The 20,819-nt window shown below is 44.3% G+C and overlaps 1 protein-coding gene across 19 annotated transcripts in view; it reads left to right on the forward strand.

Annotated features, from left to right (window-relative positions):
- LOC129815762 (dedicator of cytokinesis protein 3-like) overlaps positions 1-20,819 on the forward strand; it is a 400,044-nt gene that overhangs the window by 356,174 nt on the left and 23,051 nt on the right. For 17 of the 19 annotated variants that reach the window (XM_055869857.1, XM_055869854.1, XM_055869856.1 and 14 more), the window contains 15 exons: positions 768-862; positions 2,746-2,821; positions 4,440-4,540; positions 6,998-7,056; positions 9,167-9,315; positions 9,756-9,841; positions 11,255-11,281; positions 11,504-11,599; positions 11,731-11,791; positions 12,028-12,121; positions 16,289-16,437; positions 16,596-16,682; positions 16,893-16,997; positions 17,638-17,779; positions 17,941-18,194. In XM_055869857.1, the coding sequence (XP_055725832.1) occupies positions 768-862; positions 2,746-2,821; positions 4,440-4,540; positions 6,998-7,056; positions 9,167-9,315; positions 9,756-9,841; positions 11,255-11,281; positions 11,504-11,599; positions 11,731-11,791; positions 12,028-12,121; positions 16,289-16,437; positions 16,596-16,682; positions 16,893-16,997; positions 17,638-17,779; positions 17,941-18,194 (1,581 nt within the window). The remainder of the gene's footprint in view (positions 1-767; positions 863-2,745; positions 2,822-4,439; positions 4,541-6,997; positions 7,057-9,166; positions 9,316-9,755; positions 9,842-11,254; positions 11,282-11,503; positions 11,600-11,730; positions 11,792-12,027; positions 12,122-16,288; positions 16,438-16,595; positions 16,683-16,892; positions 16,998-17,637; positions 17,780-17,940; positions 18,195-20,819) is intronic. The other 2 variants (XM_055869858.1, XM_055869868.1) reach the window with 1 other exon arrangement.

Raw genomic sequence — 20,819 nt, forward strand, 5'->3', positions numbered from 1 at the left:
AGTACGCCGGTCTGCCTCCCTTTCCATCTGCCTGGACTTGAGCTATCGCTCGTGAAGTGCAACATCGTATCAACAGGTCTATGAGGCGTCACTACAGACCTAAGTTCGATCCCAGGCTGTGTCACAGCCGGCCGTGACCCGTAAGACCCGTGAGACCAGTGAGACCCGTGAGACGGCGCACAATTAACCAAAAGTGTAGCAGGTTTTGACCGTTTCTACTCTGAGACTGAGAACAGTAAATTACTGTAATACAATAACAGAAACAAAGGTCACCAAATTAACGGTACATTTACTAGACCTGCTCGTTACGTATGTAATGGGGAATTTATACCCCCAAAAAATATAAACAATGAATGTGGAAGAGTTGGTGGGAGACAGTGGAGTACATTCTGGAGAGCTGAACTGCAGAAACCACTCATCGTACTCCCTGTCATAAGCCTTAGGCAGACTGGGACCCAGGCTATGACAGGTTACTTTTGTTATGCAAATGTTACGGCGCCAGCTTTCATAACACAGAACCAGACGTGAGAGTCATTGATAAACCTGACACACATATTACTGATATCATATGGCCCACATACAACTAATATAATATTGCAAATTATTATAGACGGATACTGTACTGCACAGATGTTCTCTCTCTCTCTCTGCCGGTTCACACGCTCCTGTTCACTCTCTCTCTCTCTCTCTTTCTCTTTCTCTTTCTCTCTCTCTTTCTCTTTCTCTTTCTCTTTCTTTCTCTCTTTCTCTCTCTCTTTCCCTCTCAGGAGTTCCTGTTGAAGATATTTTGTGTGTTTCGTAACCTGATGAAGCTCAGTGTCTTTCCCCGGGACTGGAACGTGATGAGGCTGCTGACCAGCAAGTATGTTGTCCTGAACACACACACACACACACACCATCCACCCCTCTTTTATAGACACACCTCCATCCCTCACCCTTTTATAGACACACCTCCATCCCTCCCCCTTTTATAGACACACCTCCATCCCTCCCCCTTTTATAGACACACTTCCATCCATCCCCCTTTTATAGACACACCTCCATCCCTCCCCCTTTTATAGACACACCTCCATCCCTCCCCCTTTTATAGACACACTTCCATCCATCCCCCTTTTATAGACACACCTCCATCCCTCCCCCTTTTATAGACACACCTCCATCCCTCCCCCTTTTATAGACACACCTCCATCCATCCCCCTTTTATAGACACACTTCCATCCATCCCCCTTTTATAGACACACCTCCATCCATCCCCCTTTTATAGACACACCTCCATCCATCCCCCTTTTATAGACACACCTCCACCCATCCCCCTTTTATAGACACAACTCCATCCCCCTTTTATAGACACACCCCCATCCCTCCCCCTTTTATAGACACACCTCCATCCCTCCCCATTTTATAGACACACCTCCATCCCTCCCCCTTTTATAGACACACCTCCACCCATCCCCCCTTTAGACACACCTCCATCCCTCCCCCTTTTATAGACACACCTCCATCCCTCCCCATTTTATAGACACACCTCCATCCCTCCCCCTTTTATAGACACACCTCCACCCATCCCCCCTTTATAGACACACCTCCATCCCTCCCCCTTTTATAGACACATCTCCATCCACCCCCCTTTTATAGACACACCTCCACCCATCCCCCCTTTATAGACACACCCCCATCCCTCCCCCTTTTATAGACACACCTCCATCCCTCCCCATTTTATAGACACACCTCCATCCCTCCCCCTTTTATAGACACACCTCCATCCCTCCCCCTTTTATAGACACACCTCCACCCATCCCCCCTTTATAGACACACCTCCATCCCTCCCCCTTTTATAGACATCTCCATCCACCCCCCTTTTATAGACACACCTCCACCCCTTTATAGACACACCCCCATCCCTCCCCCTTTTATAGACACACCTCCATCCCTCCCCATTTTATAGACACACCTCCATCCCTCCCCCTTTTATAGACACACTTCCATCCCTCCCCCTTTTATAGACACACCTCCACCCATCCCCCCTTTATAGACACATCTCCATCCCTCCCCCTTTTATAGACACACCTCCACCCATCCCCCTTTTATAGACACACCTCCACCCATCCCCCTTTTATAGACACACCTCCACCCATCCCCCTTTTATAGACACACCTCCATCCATCCCCCTTTTATAGACACACTTCCATCCATCCCCTTTTATGTTTTTTCCTGAAATGATTCAATTCAAGATGTATGTATTATGATGTATTGCTGGTCTGCATAAAGCATGTGGAACTGAACCTCCTCTCTATCATCAGACGGGATGGAATAAAACATGTTCTTTAATCCTGGATGCTGACTTTAGACTGGTACCCAGGCTATGACTTTAGACTGGTACCCAGGCTATGACTTTAGACTGGTACCCAGGCTATGACTTTAGACTGGTACCCAGGCTATGACTTTAGACTGGTACCCAGGCTATGACTTTAGACTGGTACCCAGGCTATGACTTTAGACTGGTACCCAGGCTTTGACTTTAGACTGGTACCCAGGCTTTGACTTTAGACTGGTACCCAGGCTTTGACTTTAGACTGGTACCCCGGCTATGACTTTAGACTGGTACCCCGGCTATGACTTTAGACTGGTACCCCGGCTATGACTTTAGACTGGTACCCAGGCTATGACTTTAGACTGGTACCCAGGCTATGACTTTAGACTGGTACCCAGGCTATGACTTCAGTATTGTTTTATTTCCCCGTCTAGCATCATAGTGACGACAGCCCAGTGTCTGTCCCCGGCTCTGAACAAAAACTTCACCGAAGCTGACTTTGATTTCAAGGTTTGTGATTTTGACAGAGTCGCACACACACACACACACACACACACACACACACACACACACACACACACACACACACACACACACACACACACACACACACACACACACACACACACACACAGCTTGCCTCCAATCAGCTGTGTCTCTACTGCACCCTGCAGCTCAGTTGTAACTCAGTACCCAGCAGGTGCTTATAGAGGCTCTGTTTCGGTTCGATCATTTTTTAAAATAATCACGGTTTTTAATTATATTTGTAGACATTATGTGAGTTGAATGCTGTAGCTACACAGACTAAAACAATTAATAAAACTCCCATGATGGTAGTGACTGTCCATTACTGCTCATCTCTTTTAACCATAATTTATTCACATTACTTTAATATAATATATCAGTTGTTGTTTATATTACATTTGTTTTTTTTTATAACTTTATCATTTTATTCCCAAGTCATCGTCTCATCTCTATAGAGCTGCTGTCTGACAGAATCACAAAGTCATCTCATCTCTATAGAGCTGCTGTCTGACAGAATCACTAAGTCATCTCATCTCTATAGAGCTGCTGTCTGACAGAATCACTAAGTCATCTCATCTCTATAGAGCTGCTGTCTGACAGAATCACTAAGTCATCTCTATAGAGCTGCTGTCTGTCAGAATCACTAAGTCATCTCTATAGAGCTGCTGTCTGTCAGAATCACTAAGTCATCTCATCTCTATAGAGCTGCTGCCTGACAGAATCACTAAGTCATCTCATCTCTATAGAGCTGCTGTCTGACAGAATCACAAAGTCATCTCATCTCTATATAGCTGCTGTGTGCTGTCTGACAGAATCACTATAGTAGTAGTTGTTTAAAAAATGAAAAAATAATTGACATTTCATTTAATCGCCCAGCTCTCCTCTCCTCCTTATCCCCCTATTCTCTTCTCCCCTCCTCCCCTCCTCTTCTTGCTCCTCCTCTCCTCTCCCCCTCTCCTCTCACCCTCTCCTCCCACTCTCTCCCTCTCCTTTCCCCTCTCATCCTTCTCTCCTCTCCTCCCCCTCTCCTCTCCTCCTCATCTCTTCTCTCCTTTCTTCTCCTCTCCCTCTCTCCTCCCCCTCTCATTCCCCTCTCATCCTTCTCTCCTCCCCCTCTCCTCTCCTCCTCATCTCTTCTCTCCTTTCTTCTCCTCTCCCTCTCTCCTCCCTTGTAAAGGGTAAATTACATGATTAATGAATAAAGGTTGTTCCAGATGAGAAAACATCTACTCCATAGTGTGGAAATGATATAGAAGGAATGCCTTGCTTGACTCAGGACATCTACTAAACATGATTTGTATTTAAAGGGATGTTAAGTGGATTGAACCAGCTGGTAAATAAATGATAGAATGTAGTAGTTTGTAGATTACAGATCTGAATTTGATTCGGTAATGGATGGTAGAGTAGAAAAGACATACGTCATAAAAACATAAACATTGTAAGTGAAAAGATTATTAAAATGTTGTGCCAAGAATGTGTGTGAATATAATACTTTTTTTAAAATTTGACCTACAAATTGATGAACATTGTACATTTTTTGGTTCTTATTTAACTTGAACTTTTAATGTTAATGTACATGGTCTGTGTGTGTGTCTCTGTCTAGGTGTGGAACTCATACTTCAGTCTGGCTGTTCTATACATCAACCAGCCCAGCCTACAATTAGAGAGCACCACACCAGCTAAGAGGAAGAATGTGTTGGACAAGTAAGACTCCTCACAGAGTTGCTGCTCACTCCCTAACATCATTTACTATTTTTGTCTGTACACAGCAGCTGCAATGTTTGCTGAAAAGGAGCTACTTACAGTGTTTGTAAAGGAGGATGAACTTTAAGTCACTGAGGCAAGATCTGGGTTGAAGGACCACTTGGTGGCTCTCAGGTAGCCTAGGGTTCAGGTTGCCCAGGGTTCAGGAAGCCCTAGGTTCAGGTAGCCCAGGGTTCAGGTAGCCCAGGGTTCAGGTAGCCCTAGGTTCAGGTAGCCCAGGGTTCAGGTAGCCCAGGGTTCAGGTAGCCCAGGGTTCAGGTAGCCCAAGGTTCAGGTAGCCCAGGGTTCAGGTAGCCCAGGGTTCAGGTAGCCCAGGGTTCAGGTAGCCCAGGGTTCAGGTAGCCCAGGGTTCAGGTAGCCCAGGGTTCAGGTAGCCCAGGGTTCAGGTAGCCCAGGGTTCAGGTAGCCCCCCAGGGTTCAGGGTTCAGGTAGCTCAGGGTTCAGGTAGCCCAGGGTTCAGGTAGCCCAGGGTTCAGGTAGCTCAGGGTTCAGGTAGCCAAGGGTTCAGGTAGCCCAGGGTTCAGGTAGCCAAGGGTTCAGGTAGCCCAGGGTTCAGGTAGCTCAGGGTTCAGGTAGCTCAGGGTTCAGGTAGCCCAGGGTTCAGGTAGCCCAGGGTTCAGGTAGCCCAGGGTTCAGGTAGCCCAAAGGTCTGGGTTTTAATCATGTAATATTGGTTATGTGAGACAATGATCATCACATCAGTTGAACACCTTCGTTCAGGCAAACACCATTTAAATTAATCTGTCAATCACGATGAACAAGACTCATTTTCTCTGAAAGATGTTTAATTTGACGGTGATGTTGAGAGTGTGAGAGTGATAGCAGGTGTATCAGACAAGACTTAGTGACCTACTTTCAGAAGCCATCAAAAGGTCTTTCCTTAATACCCCAGGATGTGTTATCTCTCTGTCCATGCCGGTGCACACTCTCTCTCTCTCTCTCTCTCTCTCTGTATCCTACTCTCTCTCTCTCTCTCTCTCTGTATCCTACTCTCTCTCTCTCTCTCTCGCTCTGTATCCTACTCTCTCTCTCTCTCTCTCTGTATCCTACTCTCTCTCTCTCACTCTCTGTCTCTCTTGCTCTCTGTTTCTCTATTTGTCTCTCTCTCTTTCTCTGTCTCTCTCTCTCTATTTGTCTTTCTCTCTCTCTCTCTCCCTCCATCTCTCTCTTTCTTTTTTTGTAGGGTTTGCTTAATGTTTCATAAGGAAATTACAAACTACGGAAGCCTTTTTTCAACCTCAAATACACTACAAGTTTAAAATGACCTGATCAAATTAAGATCCTACATCTATATGGAGCTGTTTCCCATAGAGACATCAGAGTTATCTCCCAAATGGCACCCTAGTGCCTTTATAGTGCACTACTTTTGACCAAGGCCCATTTGGTAGTAGTGCACTAAATAAGGAATAGGGTGCCATTTCTGACGCACCACAGAACACCAGCTATTGGTCTTTCAACACTGTTGAGCTGTGCTGCGTGTAGAGTTTGTATCAACACTGGCCTTGCGTGCTCCAGTCTGTAGGCTAGCCTGCCCGATGCCCGTCTGTGTTCAGAGCTTTCATAACACATTAGCTAGATAAGACGACGTGTGTGTGTGTGTGTGTGTGTGTGTGTGTGTGTGTGTGTGTGTGTGTGTGTGTGTGTGTGTGTGTGTGTGTGTGTGTGTGTGTGTGTGTGTGTGTGTGTGTGTGTGTGTGTGTGTGTGTGTGTATTTTAAATGCGTTGGCCATGGCAGGGGGTCTCTCTCTCTGCTGAGCCCATCCCAGGCAATAATCCCAACATGCTAAATCTTGGATTATCTTCTCCCATTTAGCCAGGGTTTAGTTTATTTCTGCACGCAGCACATCTCTCTCATTCTGTCTTCTCTTACTTCATTTTTTTTCTTTCTTTCCTTCTGTTTTGTGTTATTCCTTTCTCTTTCTCACGTTGCCTTGTTCACTTCCTGTTTCTCACGTTGCCTTGTTCACTTCCTGTTTCTCACGTTGCCTTGTTCACTTCCTGTTTCTCACGTTGCCGTGTTCACTTCCTGTTTCTCACGTTGCCTTGTTCACTTCCTGTTTCTCACGTTGCCTTGTTCACTTCCTGTTTCTCACGTTGCCGTGTTCACTTCCTGTTTCTCACGTTGCCGTGTTCACTTCCTGTTTGTCACACACGTTCTTTTAGAGGAGAGCGCTGTGTGAGGTTTAAGTTTACTCCCCTCACGGTTGAAGCACACACTGTGTAGACTTCTGTAAGTCTGTGTTCATCATGGAATGATGTTCTTCAATCTCAGTACATTTCCTCATCTGTTAACTGTGGGAATACCAATATCCTATAGATAGAATATCCAATACATGTCCACTGTGCTATAGCCAGAGATCTCTGCCTATAACTCTGCACCTGTTGTTTTGTTGCTAGGTATGGTGACATGAGGGTGATGATGGCCTACGAGCTCTTCAGCATGTGGCAGAACCTTGGTGAGTACCCACCATCATTCAGAACCTTGGTGAGTACCCACCATCATTCAGAACCTTGGTGAGTACCCACCATCATTCAGAACCTTGATGAGTACCCACCATCATTCAGAACCTTGGTGAGACCCACAATCATCCTGAAACGTAGTGACATTTATATTTATTGGGTGGTGGGGGGGTACCCACCATCATTCATTCAGAACCTTGGTGAATACCCACCATCTCTTTTATACACTACATGACCAAAAATGTGGACAGCTGCTCGTTGAACATCTCATTCCAAAATCATGGCCATTAATATGGAGTTGGTCCCCCTTTGCTGCTATACCAGCCTCCACTCTTCCCGGAAGGCTTTCCGCTAGATGTTGGAACATTGCTGCTATACCAGCCTCTACTCTTCCCGGAAGGCTTTCCACTAGATGTTGGAACATTGTTGCCGGGATTTAAGGGCACAAGGCGAGACCCGGAGGCAGATGGTTTGAGTCTTTTGATATTTATTAATAATTCAAAAGGGAAGGGCAAGAGAATGGTTGTGGACAGGTAAAAAGGTCAAAACCAGTTCAGAGTCCAGGAGGTACAGAGTGGCAGGCAGGCTTGAGGTCAGGGCAGGCAGAATGGTCAGGCAGGCGGGTACAGAGTCCAGAAAACAGGCAAGGGTCAAAACCGGGAGGACTAGAAAAAGAGAATAGCAAAGGCAGGAGAACGGGAAAACCGCTGTTTGACTTGGAACATACAAGACGAACTGGCACAGAGAGACAGGAAACACAGGGATAAATACACTGGGGAAAATAAGCAACACCTGGAGGGGGTGGAGACAAGCACAAGGACAGGTGAAACAGATCAAGGTGTGACAGGGGACTTGCTTCCATTCAGCCACAAGAGCATTAGTGAGGTTGGGCACCGATGTTAGGTGATTAGGCCTGGCTCACAGTCGGCGTTCCAATTCAACCCAAAGGTGTTCGATGGGGTCAAGTTCGTCCACACCGATCTCGACAAACCATTTCTATATAGACCTTGCTTTGTGCTCGGGGGCATTGTCATGCTGAAACAGGAAAGGGCCTTCCCCAAACTGTTGCCACAAAGTTGGAAGCACAGATTCGTCTAGAATGTATGCTGTAAAGATTTTCCTTCACTGGAACTAAGGGGCCTAGCCTGAACCATGAAAAACAGCCCCAGACCATTATTCCTCCTCCACCAAACTTTACAGTTGCAACTATGCGTTTGGGCAGGTAGCGTTCTCCTGGCATCCGCCAAACCCAGATTCGTCCGTCGGACTGCAAGATGGTGAAGCATGATTCATCACTCCAGACAATGTGTTTCCACTGCTTCAGTCCAATGGTGGCGAGCTTTACACCACTCCAGCCAACGCTTGGAATTGTGCATGGTGATCTTAGGCTTGGGTGCAGCTGCTCGGCCATGGAAACCCATTTCATGAAGCTCCCGGCGAATAGCTCTTGTACTGACGTTGCTTCCAGAGGCAGTTTGGAACTCGGTAGTGAGTGTTGCAACTGAGGACAGACGATTTTTACACACTACGCCCTTCATCAGTCGGCGGTCCCGTTCTGTGAGCTTGTGTGGCCTACCACTTTGCGGCTGAGCCGGTGTTGCTCCTAGACGTTTCCACTTCACAATAACAGCACTTCCAGGTGACCGGGGCAGCTCTAGAAGGGCAGAAATTTGACGAACTGACTTGTTGGACAGGTGAAATCATATGACCGTGCCACGTTGAATGTCACTGAGCTCTTCAGTATGAGCCATTCTACTACCAATGTTTGTCTATGGAGATTGCATGGCTGTGTGCTCGATTCTATACACCTGCCAGCAACGGGTGTGGCTGAAATAACTGAATCCACATACTTTTGTATATATAGTGTATCTCTCAAGCACACACTCCATTTCAGTTGAGCAGACAAGTGTTTTAGCAATACTGATCTCTAAAGGTGATCAGAAGTATTGGAACACAAACATAATTTAAATTGCGTAGAAAAGATAACTGCTTACCTATTATCTTACCATGCTTTCCTGTCACACACACAGCATTCTAGTCAAACCACAAACAGTCACATTGGATTGTATTGATGTACAGTCTGACTCATCTTCCTGTCCTCTCCAGGTGAGAACAAGATCCACTTCATCCCAGGTATGATAGGTCCGTTCCTGGGTGTGACCCTGGTGCCTCAGGGGGAGGTCAGGAACATCATGATCCCTATCTTCCACGATATGATGGACTGGGAGCAGAGGAAGAACGGGAACTTCAAACAGGTCAGGGTTCATACCTTATATTTCATCAGTTCAGAGGAATACACACCTTATATTTCATCAGGTCAGGGTTCATACCTTATATTTCATCAGGTCAGGGTTCTTTCTAGGGAGTTTTTCCTAGCCACCGTGCTTCTACACCTGCATTGCTTGCTGTTTGGGGTTTTAGGCTGGGTTTCTGTACAGCACTTTGAGATGTTAGCTGATGTACGAAGGGCTATATAAATACATTTGATTTGATTCATACCTTATATTTCATCAGGTCAGGGTTGCCATTTTTCTTATTTCACAAAAAGTGATTTTTTTTCTACTCAAGATCTGCAGCAGAAATGTTCCCTCGGAGACAGTGGTTGGTGTATCGTGTTGACAACCCGCAGATACAACGGTGGAAGAACACTGGTTTACGTCTTGTTGTAACATCACCTGACTTGACTTGTGTTCAGGTGGAGGCAGAGCTGATTGACAAGCTAGACAGTCTGGTGTCTGAGGGGAAAGGAGACGAGAACTACCGAGAACTATTCAGCCTGCTGTGAGTAGAGGAATAAACACACACACATATTCAAACACACACACCTACACACACACACACACACAGTAACACCCACTGTTATAATAACCTTTTCTTTACCTGCTACCTGTATAACATTGTGTTGTCTCTAACATGTTGGTTTCTACCTCCTACCTTTATAACGTTGTGTTGCCTTTAACTTCTCTAGGGCAGGTGGGACGCAAACGTCCCGGCCAATAGCCAGGGAAAATACAGCGAGCCATATTCAAATAACATGATATAAAAATCAAACTTTCATTAAATCACACATGCAAGATACCAAATTAAAGCTACACTTGTTGTGAATCCAGCCAACATGTCAGATTTCAAAAAGGCTTTTCGGCGAAAGCATAAGATGCTATTATCTGATGACAGCACATCAGTAAACAAACAGAGTAGCATATTTCAACACTGCAAGCACGACACAAAACGCAGAAATAAAATATAAATCATGCCTTACCTTTGACGAAATTATTTTGTTGGCACTCCCATATGTCCCATAAACATCACAAATGGTCCTTTTGTTGGATTAATTCCGTCAATATATATCCAAAATGTCAACTTATTTGGACCGTTTCATCCAGAAAAACACAGCTTCCAACTTTCGCCAAGTCACTACAAAATATATCAAAAGTTACATGTAAATTTACCAAAACATTTCAAACTACTTTTGTCATACAACGTTAGGTATTTTTAAACGTTAATAATCGATCAATTTGAAGATGGGATGATCTGTGTTCAATACAAAACGAAACCAAACTGACGCAACTTTTTTCATAACGTGACTCTATCCAAGAATTTACTTCATGTGACCCTCATTTACGATAGCCCTACTTCTTCAGTACACAAAGGAATAACCTCAACCGATTTCCAAGGACTGGTGACATCCAGTGGAAGCGGTAGGAACTGCAAGCAAGTACAACAGAAATCTGGTGTCTCTAAAAAAACTCATTGAAAAGACAATGACGTCAAAAAAATACAAATTCTGAATGGTTTGTCCTCAGGGTTTTGCCTGCTACATAAGTTCTGTTATTCTCACAGACATGATTCAAACAGTTTTAGAAACGTCAGAGTGTTTTCTATCCAAATCTACTAATAATATGCATATCTTATATTCTGGGGATGAGTAGCAAGCAGTTTAATTTTGTCATGCTATTTTTCCCGAAAGTGAAAAAGCTGCCCCCTGCCCTCAAGATTAACCTGTTCGTTTCTACCTCCTACCTGTATAACGTCGTGTTGTCTCTAACCTGTGGGTTTCTACCTCCTACCTGTATAACGTCGTGTTGTCTCTAACCTGTGGGTTTCTACCTGCTCTTATAATAACAATTTCTTTACCTCCTACCTTTTTATAACGCTTTTTTTGCTTGCCTGTCTTTCTGCTGCGTGTGGGATTAGAACCCAGCTCTTTGGGCCTTACCCCAGGTGAGATAACCCACCTCTAACAGTCTACTGCCCCTAACTCCTCTCTACATCCTGTCACATGACGTACTGCTATGTGTACATGACATTCATCACTCAAACTTGACCTTGGTCTATTGATTGATATATCATCTGTGTGCCTTGACGTTGTCTATAGGTTCATTACTCAAAGCAAGCCTTGGTGTATTTATTAAGTCATATGTTTGTTTCTTTCTTTGTTTACAGCCTGCTGGAGAAGATTGAGCAGGAGACTTGGAGGGAGACGGGAATCTCCTTCGTCACCTCTGTCACACGGCTGATGGAACGTCTGCTGGACTACAGGTAGTACAGGATAGGTCCTTGTTATTGTAACACCAGCACGTCTGCTCAGAGACGGTAGAGTTCAGCACATGAGAGCAGGAGACTCTCCACACGGTAAATAAATAACTGGATGTGGTCTTCTCTCTGTTTAGGGACTGCATGAAAGGAGACGAGACAGAGAACAAGAAGATTGGCTGTACTGTCAACCTGTTGGTAAGATATTATAGACTCTGGCTGTACTGTCAACCTGTTGGTAAGATACTATAGACTCTGGATGTACTGTCAACCTGTTGGTAAGATACTATAGACTCTGACTACAGATACCTCATCTGCACCAACAATTACAACATAACTGTCACTGTGTCAGGCTGAGAAAGTGGAAACAGAAGTAGCAGAGGCACTGCAGGACTTGTCTTGTTTTTCTTATTTTGTGCCTGTTTGTTCCCTAGAACTTCTACAAGTCAGAGATCAACAAGGAGGAGATGTACATCCGCTACATCCACAAGCTGTGTGGCATGCACCTCCAGGCTGAGAACTACACAGGTAATACTAGATCCACAAGCTGTGTGACATGCACCTTCAGGCTGAGAACTACACAGGTAATACTAGATCCACAAGCTGTGTGACATGCACCTTCAGGCTGAGAACTACACAGGTAATACTAGATCCACAAGCTGTGTGGCATGCACCTCCAGGCTGAAAACTACACAGGTAATACTAGATCCACAAGCTGTGTGACATGCACTTTCCGGCTGACAACTACACAGGTAATACTACACCCACAAGCTGTGTGACATGCACCTCCAGGCTGAAAACTACACAGGTAATACTAGATCCACAAGCTGTGTGACATGCACCTTCAGGCTGACAACTACACAGGTAATACTAGATCCAGAAGCTGTGTGACATGCACCTCCAGGCTGAAAACTACACAGGTAATACTAGATCCACAAGCTGTGTGACATGCACCTCCAGGCTGAAAACTACACAGGTAATACTAGATCCAGAAGCTGTGTGACATGCACCTCCAGGCTGAAAACTACACAGGTAATACTAGATCCACAAGCTGTGTGACATGCACCTCCAGGCTGAAAACTACACAGGTAATACTAGATCCACAAGCTGTGTGGCATGCACCTCCAGGCTGAGAACTACACAGGTAATACTAGATCCACAAGCTGTGTGGCATGCACCTTCAGGCTGAAAACTACACAGGTAATACTAGATCCACAAGCTGTGTGGCATGCACCTCCAGGCTGAAAACTACACAGGTAATACTAGATCCACAAGCTGTGTGACATGCACCTCCAGGCTGAAAACTACACAGGTAATACTAGATCCACAAGCTGTGTGACATGCACCTCCAGGCTGAAAACTACACAGGTAATACTAGATCCACAAGCTGTGTGACATGCACCTCCAGGCTGAAAACTACACAGGTAATACTAGATCCACAAGCTGTGTGACATGCACCTCCAGGCTGAAAACTACACAGGTAATACTAGATCCACAAGCTGTGTGACATACACCTCCTGGCTGAAAACTACACAGTTAATACTAGATCCACAAGCTGTGTGACATGCACCTCCAGGCTGAAAACTACACAGGTAATACTAGATCCACAAGCTGTGTGACATGCACCTCCAGGCTGAAAACTACACAGGTAATACTAGATCCACAAGCTGTGTGACATGCACCTCCAGGCTGAGAACTACACAGGTAATACTAGATCCACAAGCTGTGTGGCATGCACCTTCAGGCTGAAAACTACACAGGTAATACTAGATCCACAAGCTGTGTGGCATGCACCTCCAGGCTGAGAACTACACAGGTAATACTAGATCCACAAGCTGTGTGGCATGCACCTCCAGGCTGAGAACTACACAGGTAATACTAGATCCACAAGCTGTGTGACATGCACCTCCAGGCTGACAACTACACAGGTAATACTAGATCCACAAGCTGTGTGACATGCACCTCCAGGCTGAGAACTACACAGGTAATACTAGATCCACAAGCTGTGTGACATGCACCTCCAGGCTGAAAACTACACAGGTAATACTAGATCCACAAGCTGTGTGACATGCACCTCCAGGCTGAAAACTACACAGGTAATACTAGATCCACAAGCTGTGTGACATGCACCTCCAGGCTGAAAACTACACAGGTAATACTAGATCCACAAGCTGTGTGGCATGCACCTCCAGGCTGAGAACTACATAGGTAATACTAGACCCACAAGCTGTGTGGCATGCACCTCCAGGCTGAAAACTACACAGATATTACTAGATCCACAAGCTGTGTGACATGCACCTTCGGGCTGAGAACTACACAGGTTAGATACTCACACACAAACCTATTCACTCACAAAGGGAATGAGCGTGCTAGCTATCACCTGTGGAATAACCTGTACTTCTAAAATGGCTATGCTTTACTGCTACAGATGTAGGATCTTCATTTGATCACTATTTTGTTGCTGAGAATTTTCCTACACAACAGGAAATGTAACTTGTAGTTTATTTGAGGTTTAAAAATACTTTTAAAGTTGGTAATTTTCACTTCAAAATGTCAGACTTGATTTGCCCTAATGATCAATGTATCAACCCTTACAAAAATATCCATTAATTATAATCCACATAATATTGACTTTCCTGCTGCAGCAAACTGGCTCAAATTAACCTGTCTAGGATGAGGGTGCCGCTAGCGGCACTCCCCCCCCACCCCCACTGAAAAGGCAGAGCCGCGAAATTTAAAAACAATTTTTTTTTTAAATATTTAACTTTCACACATTAAAGTCCAATAAAGCTAATGAAAGACACAGATTTTGTGAATCCAGCCAACATGTCCGATTTTTAAAATGTTTTACAGGGAAGACACAATATGTAAAGATGTAAATCTATTAGCTAAAAACACATTAGCATAATCCACCATCTTTTATTTGTCCACCAACACCAGTAGCTATCACCAATTCGGCTAAACTAAGATATTTATAGCCCCTAACCAAGAAAAAAACTCATCAGATGACAGTCTGATAACATATTTATGGTATGGGATAGGTTTTGTTAGAAAAATGTGCATATTTCAGGTAGATGGCATAGGTTACAATTGCACCCACCGTCACAAATGGACTAGAATAACTACATAGAGCAACGTGTTTACCTACTTACTAATCATCAAACATTTCGTAAAAATACACAGCATACACTAATCGAAAGACACAGATCCTGTGAATACAGACAATATTTCAGATTTTCTAAGTGTCTTACAGCGAAAACACAATAAATCGTTATATTAGCATAGCACATGTGCAAACATTACCCCAGCATTAATTCTAGCCAAAGTGAGCGATAACGTAAACATCGCCAAAATATATTATTTTTTTCACTAACCTTCTCAGAATTCTTCAGATGACACCCCTGTAACATCACATTACAACATGCATATACAGTTTGTTCGAAAATGTGCATATTTAGCCACCAAAATCATGGTTAGACAATGGGGAAAGTAGCCCAGCTGGTGAGAAAATGTCCGTGCGCCATATTAGACAGTGATCTACTCGTATACATAAATACTCATAAACGTGACTAAAAAATATAGGGTGGACAGCGATTGATAGACAATTTAATTCTTAATACAATCGCGGAATTACATTTTTTAAATTATCCTTACTTTTCAATACAGTTTGCGCCAAGCGAAGCTACGTCAAAAAACATGGCGTCCTAAGCCACTAACATTTTTCGACAGAAACACGATTTATCATAATAAAAATTTCCTACTTTGAGCTGTTCTTCCATCAGTATCTTGGGCAAAGGATCCTTTCTTGGGTCTAATCCTCTTTTGGTGGAAAGCTGTCCTCTTGCCATGTGGAAATGCCAACTGCGTTCAGCATGAACTGGAAGCGTGCCCAGCGATTCACAGCGTTTCAGAAATAAATGTCCCAAAATCGCACTAAACGGATATAAATTGCTATAAAACGCTTTAAATTAACTACCTTATGATGTTTTTAACTCCTATAACGAGTCTTAACATGACCGGAGAAAGATTACTCCCAACACTAATGCTTGGAACAGGTGCGGGTCGGTGTCCTCCACGCGCATGACGCAGCTGCAAAAGACTTACTAGCTACAGGGTTTTTTAATTTATAGTGCCTGTGAACACGCAATCGACCCCATTCAAATCGTCATCACGTAAAGGCATCCAGGGGAAGACGTAAGCAGTGTCCGTATACTCATAGGAATAACATTGGCTTTAAAACTGACTCCAGAACAGTGGCCAAAATTTCTGAAATCTGACTCCATGTCAGGGAAATTGCTGTAGAATGGGTTCTGTTCCACTTAGAGACAAAATTTCAACTCCTATAGAAACTATAGACTGTTTTCTATCCAATAATAATAATAATATGCATATTGTACGATCAAGAATTTTGTAGGAAGCCGTTTCAAAAATTACACGATTACCATAAATAGTGACAACAGCGCCCCCAGCCTCAACAGGTTATTAAGATCCTACATCTGCATAGGTACACTCAATATGGTCGCCGGAATGTCCCTTCTAGTGACTCTCTTTCTATAATTCTAGAGAGGCTGAGTTCTCCCTGCTGGGTTTGGTCCCTAGAACTGTACTATCAATCTGAGGGAGTTCCTCCACCACCCAACTATATGTTGTTCACTATGATGTATAGACACTATATGTCTGAACATTACTCTACAGAGGCTGCGTTCACTCTGCTGTTGTACTGGGAGCTGCTGCATTGGGAGGAGAGGCCTCTGAGGGAGTTCTTACACTACCCAGGCCAGAGCGAGTGGCATCGCAAAGAGGGCCTCTGTCGTAAGGTCATCAACTACTTCAACAAGGGCAAGGTAGGTGGAAGAACACAATGGAACACTAAAGTGTTATCAATCGTTTACTCTCATAATCAATCAATCAATCAACCCATTAACTCATGAACCAACAGCTATAGCAATATTTGTCCGTATTGAAAACAAACTAATTACTGATTAACTGTGTGTTTCTTCAGTGCTGGGAGTATGGGATACCGCTGTGCAGAGAGCTGGCTTACCAGTATGAGACCTTATACGACTACCAAAGCCTCAGCTGGATAAGGGTAATTAGATGTAGTACATGACTGATGTTTGTGGATTTTCATGACCCAGATTTTCACCAAATGTCAAAGGGAGATTTGCACAGAAATGTGGGATTCAGCCTTTTGTTTTGTCAGAAAATGTAGGATTCAGACTTTTGTTTTGTCAGAAAATGTAGGATTCAGACTTTTGTTTTGTCAGAAAATGGAGCATTCAGACTTTTGTTTTGTCAGAAAATGGAGGCAGCGTACTATGACAACATCATGGAGCAGCAGCGTCTAGAGCCAGAGTTCTTCAGGGTGGGCTTCTACGGACGCAAGTTCCCCTTCTTCCTAAGAGTGAGTCAATCCATACTCCCAAATCACACCCTATTCCCTTTGTAGTGCACTACTTATTTAGTCCACATCCAAAATCACACCCTATTCCCTTTATAGTGCACTACTTATTTAGGCCACATCCCAAATCACACCCTATTCCCTTTATAGTGCACTACTTATTTAGGCCACATCCCAAATCACACCCTATTCCCTTTATAGTGCACTACTTATTTAGGCCACATCCCAAATGACTCCCTATTCCCTATGTTGTGCACTACTTCTGTTCTGGCCAGAGTAAGTCAATCCTACTGCATAGGTAAAATCCCAAATGAAACTCGATAGCCTACCCTAGATAGTGCACTATTTCTGCCCAGAACCACATAAGGAATAGAGTGTAATTTGAGATACAATCAATGTCCTTATAATTTGCCACTGAATGAGATAAGTAACATTATGTTCTTTATTGAGACTCATATTGTATAGAGTGAATATTATTCTGTTCAGAATATTCTAGTTCTTATTGAGACTCATATTGTATAGAGTGAATATTATTCTGTTCAGAATATTCTAGTTCTTATTGAGACTCATATTGTATAGAGCGAATATTATTCTGTTCAGAATATTCTAGTTCTTACTCATCCCAGGATGTGTCCCCTAACAGAACAAGGAGTTTGTCTGCCGTGGTCATGACTACGAACGTTTAGAAGCCTTCCAGCAAAGGATGCTGGGAGAATTCCCACAAGCCATTGCCATGCAACACCCAAACCAACCAGATGAGGCCATTTTACAGTGTGACGCCCAGTGTATCCTTCCACAATAAAGTTGGAAACCGGAGCTTTAGTGTGTGTGTGTGTGTGTGTGCATAATGTGTATGTGCATAATGTGTATGTGATCGTGTCCCTATGCCTTCCCCAAAAAACCTGCCTTCCACCCGAACCGTGTTCCTTCACACGCCACCCCTCAGACCTCCAGATCTACGCTGTTTCAGCGGTACCCGAGAACGTCAACGTTCTCCAGATGGACCGGGTTCCAGACCGCATCAAGAGCTTCTACCGAGTCAACAACGTGCGCCGCTTTCGCTACGACCGGCCCTTCCACAAAGGATCCAAAGACCGAGAGAACGAGTTCAAGAGCTTGTGGATCGAGAGGACTACGCTGATCCTGACACATCCTCTTCCTGGTATTTCCCGCTGGTTTGAGGTGGAGAAGAGAGAGCTGGTGAGTAACACTATACACCACCATTTCCCAAACTCATCATCAACCTTTTGATTATTATGAATCCGGTGTGTAGTGCTCGGGCAAAATGTGCACCCCTTGGAGTCCACAGGATCGAGTTTGGGAAACGTAGCTATACACTAATGACGGATATCAGTGCCACTGTGTTACCGATGACCTGCTTTTGTACAGCAGATGAAAATAAGTGCTAAAAATCTGTCACATGCTGTAATGAGGATGTGTAACATAACATAACATAACATAGCGTAGCATAACATACTGTGGCTTGCGAAAGTATTCACTCCCTTGGCATTTTTCCTATTTTGTTGCCTTACAACCTGGAACTAAAATAGATTTTTTTGGGGGGGGGTTGTATCATTTGATTTACACAACATGCCGATTTTTTTTATTATTATTTTTTTTTTTATCCCAGTTTCTCCCCAATTTTCGTGGTATCCAATCGCTAGTAATTACTATCTTGTCTCATCGCTACAACTCCCGTACGGGCTCGGGAGAGACGAAGGTCGAAAGCCATGCGTCCTCCAAAGCACAACCCAACCAAGCCGCACTGCTTCTTTAACACAGTGCGCCTCCAACCCGGAAGCCAGCCGCACCAAGGTTTCGGAGGAAACACCGTGTACCTGGCCCCCTTGGTTAGCGCGCACTGCGCCCGGCCCGCCACAGGAGTCGCTGGAGCGCAATGAGACAAGGATATCCCTACCGGCCAAACCCTCCCTAACCCGGACGACGCTATGCCAATTGTGCGTCGACCCACAGACCTCCCGGTCGTGGCCGGCTGCGACAGAGCCTGGGCGCGAACCCAGAGACTCTGGTGGCGCAGCTAGCACTGCGATGCAGTGCCCTAGACCACTGCGCCACCCGGGAGGCCCTCAACATGCCTATTTTTGACATTCTTCAAGGCAAAACTGCTCCAGCTCCTTCAAGTTGGATGGGTTCCGCTGGTTCTACCAGCAATCTTTAAGTCATACCACAAATACTCAATTGGATTGAGGTCTGGGCTTTGACTAAGCCATTCCAAGACATTTAAATGTTTCCCTTAGACCACTCAAGTGTTGCTTTAGCAGTATGCTTAGGGTCATTGTCCTGCTGGAAGGTGAACCTCCGTCCCAGTCTCAAATCTCTGGAAGACTGAAACAGGTTTCCCTCAAGAATTACCCTGTATTTAGCGCCATCCATCATTCCTTCAATTCTGTCCAGTCTCCCAGTCCCTGCCAATGAAAAACATCCCCACAGCATGATGCTGCCACCACCATGCTTCACTATGGGGATGATAATCTCGGGGTGATGTGAGCTGTTTGGTTTGCGCCAGACATAGTGTTTTTCTTGATGGCCAAAAGCTCAATTTTATTCTCATCTGACCAGAGTACCTTCTTCCATATGTTTGGGGAGTCTCCCACATGCCTTTTTGGTGAACACTAAACATGTTTGCTTATTTTTTTCTTTAAGCAATGGTATTTTTCTGGCTACTCTTCCGTAAGCCCAGGTCTGTACGCCTTAAAGTGATCCTATGGACAGATACTTCAATCTTTGCTGGGGAGCTTTGTAGCTCCTTCAGGGTTATCGTTGGTCTCTTTGTTTCCTCTCTGATTAATGCCCTCCTTGCCTGATCCGTGAGTTTTGGTGGGCGGCCCTTTCTGGGCAGGTTTGTTGTGGTGCCATATTCTTTCCATTTCTTAATAATGGATTTAATGGTGCTCCGTGGGATGTTCAAGGTTTCTTTTTTTTAACCCAACCCTGATCTGTACTCCTTGGTCTTCATGGTGCCGCTTGCTTGGTGGTACCCCTTGCTTTGTGGTGTTGCAGACTCTGGGGCCTTTCAGAACAGATAAATACTGAGCTCATGTGACAGATCATGTGACACTTAGATTGCACACAGGTGGACTTTATTTAACTAATTGTGTGACTTCTGAAGGTAATTGGTTGCACCAGATCTTATTTAGGGGACTTCACAGCAAAGGGGATGAATAAATATGCACGCACCACTTTTCCGTATTTCATATTTTAGAACTTTTTTTAAAACATTTTTTTTTTTTTACTTCACCAATTTGGACTATTTTGTGTGTGTCCATTACATGAAATCCAAATAAAAATCTATTTAAATTATAGGTTGGAAAAACGTAGGAGAAAAAAAAGGAAAAATAGGAAAAACATCAAGGGGGTGAATAGTTTTGCAAGGCACCGTAATGTAGCATCACGTAACAAAACGTAACATAACATAACGTAGCATAGCGTAATGTAATGTTGCGTAACGTAGCATAGCGTAGCATTTCATAGCATAGCATAACGTAACATAACATAGCATACCATAACATAGCATAATGTAACGTAGCATAACGTAACATAACAGAACGTAGCATAGCGTAATGTAATGTTGCGTAACGTAGCATAGCGTAGCATTTTATAGCATAGCATAACGTAACATAACATAGCATAGCATAACGTAGAATAACGTAACATAATATAACGTGGCATTGGGCAGCATACCGTGTAATGAAACGGCAGGGAGCAGGTCTCGAACCCTCGACCTTCTAGCCCGAGGTCCGGCGCGCTATCGACTGTGCCGTAAAAGCATGCTCGTGCGGTAGAGTCGATTTCCGCGCTTATAAA

This window comes from Salvelinus fontinalis, chromosome 18 (genome assembly GCF_029448725.1).
Source record: "Salvelinus fontinalis isolate EN_2023a chromosome 18, ASM2944872v1, whole genome shotgun sequence".
Taxonomy (NCBI): Eukaryota; Metazoa; Chordata; class Actinopteri; order Salmoniformes; family Salmonidae; genus Salvelinus; species Salvelinus fontinalis.